The sequence below is a fragment of the Babylonia areolata genome, chromosome 2, assembly GCF_041734735.1.
Source record: "Babylonia areolata isolate BAREFJ2019XMU chromosome 2, ASM4173473v1, whole genome shotgun sequence".
NCBI lineage: Eukaryota > Metazoa > Mollusca > Gastropoda > Neogastropoda > Buccinidae > Babylonia > Babylonia areolata.
In genome coordinates, this window is record NC_134877.1 from 33543014 (window position 1) to 33553013 (window position 10000).

At 43.5% G+C, this 10000-nt stretch overlaps 1 protein-coding gene across 1 annotated transcript in view; it reads right to left on the minus strand.

Moving 5' to 3' along the window:
* Positions 1–10000, minus strand: part of LOC143277289 (secretin receptor-like) — a 296984-nt gene that overhangs the window by 63359 nt on the left and 223625 nt on the right. Inside the window, exon 2 of the mRNA XM_076582062.1 lies at positions 2643–2745. Coding sequence (XP_076438177.1) covers positions 2643–2745 — 103 coding nt within the window. The remainder of the gene's footprint in view (positions 1–2642; positions 2746–10000) is intronic.

A 10000-nucleotide genomic window follows, 5' to 3' on the forward strand; every position in this document is an offset into this window, starting at 1 on the left:
GTGATGAGAATGGGGTGGGGTGGAATAGTTCTTCTACCCCCTCCACGCCCCCCCCCCCCCCCCGCCCCCACCCCCCTCCCCACACCCTACTTCTCCCCCGCATTAGTGTATGTTCTCAGAGACTGTCCATATTTCACTTCCTTGTGATGGATACCTAATGAGACGACTGTTGACTCTGGTGATTGGCTCGGCGACACTAAACACACACACACACACACACACACACACACACTGGTGGTAATCAGGATCATAAACCACCTTTCCCCCTGAGACCCTGTCACTTTTGTCTTTGCCTCGTCTCTACAGTTTGGTAACTTCTTTGATCTTTCTTTTCTTTTTTTTCCTTTTTTTTCTCTCTCCCTCACGGTGAAAACCTCAAAACCTCAAAAACCAAAGACGTGATCTTTCTTTTTCTGTCAGGTTCAGAGATTCCGCTCAGTTGAGCGGTGACCCAGTGGTTATGCTACTGGAAAGGAAGCAGGTGTCAACAGGTTCGTCTCCTGTATGGACCGGTATATTTACTCCCACCCCCCACCCCCTCACCCCTACCACCACCCCACTCTCTCGGTCAAGAGGGTTTTAGGACAGTCGGCGTTGCGATGGTTCCCAAAGGCCACCTACTTGCCCCCACAATTTTGCGTCGTAGTTTGAGAGTCATAGTCTTTTCACAAAAGACTAAGCCATAAGTAAGTTCCCATTGCAGTGGGGAGAGGTCATAGCCCGTCACAAAACAGTAAGCTGTGTATGAATTCCCATTACACAGTGGAGAAACCATTGATCACACATCTCTCACTTTGCCGTTGGCCCAGGCTGTAAGTTTATTTCAGTCTCTGATAAAAACAGGCCGAGCGTTGAGTCGTAGCCTGATATAGCTCTCCCGGACTCTGACAGCCCTGACCTTGTGCCTACACAGTAGGACACCTCAGCTCTTTGTGGGCTCGGGTTTTATGAGGCCGTGCTCCTGTCACTCGGGCCTCCGACATCACAATGCAGGGACGCTCTACAGTGGGTGAGCGTTCTTCCATCCCGCGAGTGAATGGGGTGCTGACAGTCTCCGCTATTGTAAACTGTTCGGCTGGCACCGACTTGGCTGCTGGGTCCGCTATGGTTTTCTGTTTACAGCGACTGGCTTTTTTCTTCTTCTTCTTCTTCTTCTTCTTCTTCTTCTCCGATCGACCATTGCGACATCCTTCCTCCGAGATGTGCAGTACCTTTCCCACAGGATGTTCGTTCTTTAATTTAGCGTCTTTTCACTATCAGTGATATTAGACGATTAAAAAAAACAAAAAAAAAACAAAAAAAACTGGGGAGGGGGAAACGGGGGTGGGGGGACGTGGGACGGGAGAGGGATGAATAAAACAGAAAAGGTAGAAAACTACCAAAACTGCATAACTAACATGCAATTACAATTAACAATAACAATTCAATAATGATAACAATAACTAGAAATCATTAACACAATTCTGAAGTACATTAAATGAATGTAGAAATAGGGCTATGAACTAATGCCTGTGTAAGTTAGACAATAAGAACCTCGTCAGAAATAACTTTCCAAAAATCATCTGCAGAATAGTTATTCTTTTTGAAATACTTGGGCAAGAAGGTACGCAACTACTGACTGTGAAACAAACAATGATGCAAGCTGAACTGCTTACCACAGATGCATGTAACATTTTTACTATACTTTGTCTTCAGCGCATCAAGTTTTATACGGAAGAAAGTAGAAGTTATCAATCTTGTATAGCAAGCCGATGGATTCGGTATCTTTTCTTTAATAATATTCTCGGGGAATAATGTCTCTGTATGTTTTAAAAACTTTTCTTTCCATCGGTTATAAAATCGACCCCATGCTGATTTTTCTAACAAAGTGTATGCCTCTTTTACGGAAAGACGGACATGTATTTCTGTCGATTTTTCTGAATCTTGTGCTCCTCTTTTAGCTGCTTTATCAGCAGTTTCATTGTCATGAATGCCCACATGAGAAGGCACCCAACAAAAACTGACCTCAGTCCCTTAAATCCTCAAACAATGTACCAAATGATTTGCCTCAATAACTAAGTCAGGTCTTGTTTCAAGGCTAAATAATTCTAGAGCATAAAGTACTGATTTGGAATCAACAAAGAATGCTATTTTCAAGAAAACTATTTGATGGCTCACTGAGTAGTTCAGAGCTTGAATAATAGCAATTAGCTCAGCCGTGAATATAGAAAGATGTTTTCCAATAAAGTAAGATTTTTCAACTTTAAAGGCAGGAATATAGAAGGCCGCACCAGCATTTTTGTCTGAACCCAGAACTCAGAACTGTTTTAATGAAAGGCCACCAACCTGTATAGTTATGGATGCACCTGTTTTACACACACACACACACGCGCGCGCGCGCGCGCGCGAAACCCAAATCTTGAGTTGAATAAGACAGAGAAAAAGAGATAAAGAATGGACAGAGAGAGAAGAGAGAGACAGATACAGAGAGGGAAGGAAGAGAGACTGTGAGAGAGACAGAGACAGACAGACAGAGACAGAGAGAGAGACAAAGACAGAGAGAGAAACAGACAAACAGGCAGACAGACAGACAGACAGAAAGACACACACAGACACACAGAGAGACCGCCTGTGAAGGCAGCAGTGAGCAGTGTGTGACTGACCGTTCTGGATCTCCCGCTCCCTCTGCTGGGACAGTCTGTAGCAGGCCTGCCGGGCGATCAGCAGCAGCCGCTTCTGCTCGATCTGAGACATCACCGACACCACCTGGAACAGAGCAGCGTTATCATACAATGGTCTTCCTTATTTGATTTGATATGGACACTTATATAGCGCGTATTCTCGGTCGGAGGCAAAGCTCTAAGTGCTTTACAAACACGGCGTCATACACAAGCAGTCTGCCTGCCTACCTGGGTAGAGCCGAATGACGCCTGCCACTGGGCGCTCATCATTCGTTTCCTGCGTCATTCAATCAGATTTCAGGCACGCACACATACATACGAGATGGACTTGTAACAATTCACGTGTATGACCGTGTTTGCTGGTGTCTTTTTTTTTCTTTTCTTTTTTTAAATCCCGTTTTAACCACTCGGCGATTGCCCCCACGTCCGTCGTCATTACCATTATCCTAGTCGTCGTCGTTGCCGTCATCATCATCATCATCATCATCAGCAGCAGCAGCAGCAGCTTCACTGGCGTCGTCATTATTACTACCATCACCATCGACGTCGTCAATATCGTCGTCGTCGTCATCATCATCGTCAAGTTTCATCTTCATCATTATCATCGTTGTCAACATCATCACCGTGTTAAAGACAAGCTGACATATTTAACAAAAAGTCTGTATCAAAACCATTGTTTACACTCACAAGGATTAACGTAATAAAAAAAAATTGTTAGCACTTGCAAAAAACAAACAAACAAATTATATATATATATATATAAATATATATATATATATATATATAAATTTCTGTGTGTGTGTGTGTGTTTGTGTGTGTGTGTGTGTGTTCATTCAAAAATTATATATATATGTATGTATATATATATATATATATACACACACACACACACACACACACACACACACACACACACACACACACACACACACACACACACACACACACATATATTGATGAACGAATACTGGCAAATAAATCAGATGCACTCGATCACAATCGGTTATTTTCATAATCATCACCACTCACAAAATTACAATGAAGATGACTGTCAACATTCACAACGCAAAACCAAAAGATAATGAGCATTTGGAGAAAAAAAAAAACCCAGTTCGGACTGACTGTCAATGTTCTCTTAAAAAAAATCAAAGATGAAATCTGGATAAGTAAGTTTCGACAGCGTTACACGATTGCTAGCAATTTAAACGCGTTTGATTGCCGGGAAAAAATAGTAAAAAGTGTTGTTTAAAGTCACAGATCAATATCCAGAACAATCAGCCAAAAAAGTGAGAAGATGGTCCGGAGATATATATATATATATATATATATATATATATATCCTACTACTCGAGATCAAACGTGTGAATTTTCAGCCTTCCAGAGATGTTTCCCATATTCTAATGATGCGATGCCATTAGCGACGTCGCTATGAACTAAGAACTACGGCCTAAGGCAGCCGAGAGATTTGATACCAAGACAATCAAACAACTCTCAATGCTCACACAACACACGCAACAGCAATGAAGTGGTGGTAGGGGTGACGAACACACCACCAGTCGAGAGTCTAGCGCCTAAAAAAAGCACGAGGAAGATTTCCTTTTGTACCACCACCCTCGCGAGCAGTCATAACCAGACAGAAGAATGGAAAGCGACAGAACGGTTTCGACGTTCGGATTAAGAAGAAGATGCAATTTCCTTTTCTGCTAGAGTTCACAGAACAATGGAAGCTCCCTCTCCCCTTTCATTTCCTCCTCTTACTACCCCCCCCCCCCCCACCGTCCCCCCTCACCCCCACCCCTGTGCCCTCCTACTGTCAAAGGTTCCTCCAATCCTACTCGTTACCCGCTTTCTGTCAAAGAAGAGAAATAAAAAGAGAAAAAGTAGCAGCAGAAGAAGAATCATAAAACAAAAGTTCATCTCGTGCACGCACGCATGTCCCTTTCACCCACTGACTTATGAACTGCCCAAATTTACCATTCACACACACACACACACACACGCACACATACACACACACTCACACACCCACACACACACACACACACACACACACACGCACACACACACACACACTCAAACACAGGTCCGAAAGGTATAATTATAAGAAAAGTTATAGCTAGAAACTGGTTGTCTGAAAACAAATTGCTGTAAACGAAGACATGTGTTCTTGTGAGGATAATTATGTAACTAAGGAAACAAACAAACAAACAAACAACAATAATAAAGAAGTTTGACAAAGGGAAATGGAAAGAAACAAAGATAGTGTGGGGGAGGGTGGTGGGTGGATGAAGAGAGAAAAGAAAACTGGAAATGGAGAAGGGGAAAAAAAAAGGTGAAAGATGACAACAACAACACAAAAAAAAAAGAAGGAAAAAAATGAACGAAAAAAGAAAATGGTGAAAAAGGAGGCTAGGCCACTATTGACCCCGTTGTCATCTTCAATACCTGTGATTGTGGGCCTTTACGCACACACACACACACACACACACAACCTCCTCCTCCTCATTACCCTCTCATCATCTCCCGCCCTGCTCCGACCCCCTTCGCCCCTCCCCCCTCTGCAATTCTCCTCACTGCTTCACACAATCATTCGTCATTTTATCAATGATCTCTCTCTCTCTCTCTCTCTCTCTCTCTCTCTCTCTCTCTCTATATATATATATATATATATATATATATATATATATATATATATCCCTCTCCCTCCCCTCCCCCACACTTGTAATCTCCAGAATCTGCAGGCATGTCCTGAGACATGTTGTGGGACCGTGGTCTGCCTGTAATGTGCCCGATTAGGTAGTATGGGTCCAGTGGAAAAAAGCAAAAATCCCGGTTCGTGCGAGACTTGAACGCATGGTTACTAGTGTTGTTGTCAGGCGCTTAACCACAAGGCCAGTGGCTCTATATGAGTGGGTTATGTTGGGGGTAGGGGATTATATATATATATATATATATATATATCCTCCCATCTCTCCATCATCCGTTATATCTACTTTATCTGAGTTTTACATTAGCAGCCAATGATTCTTCGTCGTTCTTGGCTGATGTTGACTTACAGTTGTATCAAACTGTCGTCTTAATCAATGGTACTTTTACAAGCAGCGCTCTGGCCGGTGAGAGGTCACAGCGCCTGTATACCTACCTATAACAGATGCAGAGAGTGGGCTTCAAGCTCGAGGTATATTTCTAGGTCAGTGTGTCGCTGGATACGATCGCGGTCATTGTGATGGGAATATGTGTGTGTCTTGCGTGTGGTGTGGGGTATAATTCTCACCTCTTCTCTCTCCATCGTATTTGCCTTTCCATGCTTTTTATACCTAGCTGTATTCAACTGTATTTCTTCAGTAACACTTCTTCAGCATCGCTGTACTACAAACGAGAGGCCGCAATGTCAGAATAATTATGTAACGGTTGGGGGTGGAGGGGTTGAGTGAGATGTGAGGTATATCTAGGCCAGTGTGTCTGTGTGGTCCATACGATCTCGGTCAGTCACGGATTCCGCAGCTTGTGTCTTTTCTGATGACGCCAGCCAGTCGTGGGCTGAGGCAATGATTTGTAGATTAATAACATGCACAGACAACGGCCTGTTCCTCTCCTGTCCGCAGACCGACTGTTCTTCCACGGTGTGATATTTTTTCTTCTTCGTCGTCTTGTGGTGTTTTTTTGTTGTTGTTTTTTTGTTGTTGTTTTTTTGGGGGGTACCCTTCCTCCTTATTCTCCTCTCCAGTCCCTCCTCCTTCTCTCCCAACTGCTACTGCTACTGCAATAACTGCTGCGGTTGCTGCTTCTGCTACTAATAGTGCTGCTGCTGCTGCTGCAGCTGCTAGTGCTGTTGCTACTATCTTTCTGTTACCTTACTGCTCTTCAGATGACTGCACTGGTGTTCTAGCATCGAGTTTCAAATCGTTGGACGCTTAATGAAGGCTCTGTACCGTATTCCGGAGTTTGTTTTGATGTTTCGCTTCAGTGTTTTGATAAAACGTCTCTTTATCATAACTGATAGAAGACATCTCACATTCTCGGATGCACTCAGAAACTCCCCCCCCCCCTCTCTCTCTCTCTCTCTCTCTCTCTCCCCGTGTATATATCATGTGTATTAAAGTTTCAAGAGCAAGTTGCCCCTAACAACCTTCTACCGTATTCCGTCGGAAATACGACAATACAATACTTATGATGCTTATACCATTCAAAAGCACTGTTTAAAGTTTTCAGCATTCTCAGCATTAATCCCTGTGAACCCTTGTTGTGTCGGATAAACCAACAATACAAAATGTACAGATATTATCAGCATTGCAAATACATGAAATACCAGACTAACCATGTACCTAAACTCCATTCTACTGATCAGGATGGCGGCAATGTCGGGGTTATTGGAGCAATCTGCGTTTAGCCCGGCCTCTGAAGCCTATGGGCCCCCGACCTATGAAGCGATATTGCCTCTGGCTTGTCCCCGATTCGTTGGTTGTGGCTGCTTCTGTGATGGTGATTGTGGACAGTCCTTCCTCCCCTCTCACACTTTTGTGATAGAGATTGTGCAAAGTCCTTCCTTCCTTCCTTCCTTCCTTCACTACTTCACTTCTGTGAAAGTGATTATGCAAAGTCCTTCCTTCCTTCCTTCCCTCCTTCACTTCTGTGAAAGTGATTGTGCAGAGTCCTCCCTCAGTTCCTTCCTTCCTCCTTCACTTCTGTGAAAGTGATTATGCAAAGTCCTTCCTTCCTTCCTTCACTTCTATGATAGTGATTGTGCAAAGTCCTTCCTCCCTTCCCTCCTTCACTTCTATGATAGTGATTGTGCAAAGTCCTTTCTTCCTTCACTTCTATGATAGTGATGGTGCAAAGTCCTTTCTTCCTTCACTTCTATGATAGTGATGGTGCAAAGTCCTTTCTTCCTTCACTTCTATGATAGTGATGGTGCAAAGTCCTTTCTTCCTTCACTTCTATGATAGTGTTTGTGCAAAGTCCTTCCTTCCTTCCTTCCTCTTCACTTCTATGATAGTGATTGTGCAAAGTCCTTCCTTCCTCTTGACTTCTATGATAGTGATTGTGCAAAGTCAAGTCCGTCCTTCCTTCCCTCCTGTGATAAATATTGTGCGATGTCCTTCCTTCCTTCCCTCCTTCACTTCCTTGAAAGTGATTGTGCAAAGTCCTTCCTTCCTTCCTTCCCTCCTTCACTGTTGTGATCTTCTTCACTGCTGTGATGGTGATTGTGCAAAGTCCTTCCTTCATTCCTTCCCTCCTTCACTTCTATGAAAGTGATTGTGCAAAGTCCTTCCTTCCTTCCTTCCTTCCTTCACTACTTCACTTCTGTGAAAGTGATTATGCAAAGTCCTTCCTTCCTTCCCTCCTTCACTTCTGTGAAAGTGATTGTGCAGAGTCCTCCCTCAGTTCCTTCCTTCCTCCTTCACTTCTGTGAAAGTGATTATGCAAAGTCCTTCCTTCCTTCCTTCCTTCCTTCACTTCTATGATAGTGATTGTGCAAAGTCCTTCCTCCATTCCCTCCTTCACTTCTATGATAGTGATGGTGCAAAGTCCTTTCTTCCTTCACTTCTATGATAGTGATTGTGCAAAGTCCTTTCTTCCTTCACTTCTATGATAGTGATGGTGCAAAGTCCTTTCTTCCTTCACTTCTATGATAGTGATTGTCCAAAGTCCTTTCTTCCTTTACTTCTATGATAGTGATGGTGCAAAGTCCTTTCTTCCTTCACTTCTATGATAGTGTTTGTGCAAAGTCCTTCCTTCCTTCCTTCCTCTTCACTTCTATGATAGTGTTTGTGCAAAGTCCTTCCTTCCTCTTGACTTCTATGATAGTGATTGTGCAAAGTCAAGTCCGTCCTTCCTTCCCTCCTGTGATAAATATTGTGCGATGTCCTTCCTTCCTTCCCTCCTTCACTTCCTTGAAAGTGATTGTGCAAAGTCCTTCCTTCCTTCCTTCCCTCCTTCACTGTTGTGATCTTCTTCACTGCTGTGATGGTGATTGTGCAAAGTCCTTCCTTCCTTCCTTCCCTCCTTCACTTCTATGAAAGTGATTGTGCAAAGTCCTTCCTTCCTTCCTTCCTTCCTTCACTTCTGTTAAAGTGATTGTGCAAAGTCCTTCCTCCCTTCCCTCCTACACTTCTGTGAAAGTGATTATGCAAAGTCCTTCCTTCCTTCCTTCCTTCCTTCCTTCACTTCTATGATAGTGATTGTGCAAAGTCAAGTCCTTCCTTCCTACACTATTGTGAAAGTGACTGAGTAAAGTCCTTAACTTCCTTCCCTCCTGTGATAATGATTGTGCAATGTCCTTCCTTCTGTTCCTCATTCACTTCTGTGATCTTCTTCACTGCTGTGATGGTGATTGTGCAAAGTCCTTCCTTCCTTCCCTCCTTCACTTCTGTGAAAGTAATTTTGCAAAGTTCTTCCTTCCTTCCTTCCCTCCTGTGAAAGTGATTGTGCAAAGTCCTTCCTTTCTTCACTCCTGTGATAATGATTGTGCGAAGTCCTTCCTTCCTTCCCTCCTTCACTTCCTTGAAAGTGATTGTGCAAAGTTCTTCCTTCCTTCCTTCCCTCCTTCACTTCCTTGAAAGTGATTGTGCAAAGTCCTTCCTTCCTTCCTTCCCTCCTTCACTTCTGTTAAAGTAATTGTGCAAAGTTCTTCCTTCCTTCCTTCCCTCCTGTGAAAGTGATTGTGCAAAGTTCTTCCTTCCTTCCTTCCCTCCTGTGAAAGTGATTGTGCAAAGTTCTTCCTTCCTTCCTTCCCTCCTGTGAAAGTGATTGTGCAAAGTCCTTCCTTTCTTCCCTCCTGTGATAATGATTGTGCGAAGTCCTTCCTTCCTTCCCTCCTTCACTTCTGTGAAAGTGATTGTGCAAAGTTCTTCCTTCCTTCCTTCCCTTCTGTGAAAGTGATTGTGCAAAGTTCTTCCTTCCTTCCTTCCCTCCTGTGAAAGTGATTGTGCAAAGTCCTTCCTTCCTTCCCTCCTGTGATAATGATTGTGCGAAGTTCTTCCTTCCTTCTCTCCTTCACTTCTGTGAAAGTAATTGTCCAATGTTCTTCCTTCCTTCCCTCCTTCACTTCTGTGAAAGTGATTGTGCAAAGTCCTTCCTTCCTTCCTTCCCTCCTTCACTTCCTTGAAAGTGATTGTGCAAAGTCCTTCCTTCCTTCCTTCCCTCCTTCACTTCTGTGAAAGTAATTTTGCAAAGTTCTTCCTTCCTTCCTTCCCTCCTGTGAAAGTGATTGTGCAAAGTCCTTCCTTTCTTCACTCCTGTGATAATGATTGTGCGAAGTCCTTCCTTCCTTCCCTCCTTCACTTCCTTGAAAGTGATTGTGCAAAGTTCTTCCTTCCTTCCTTCCCTCCTTCACATCT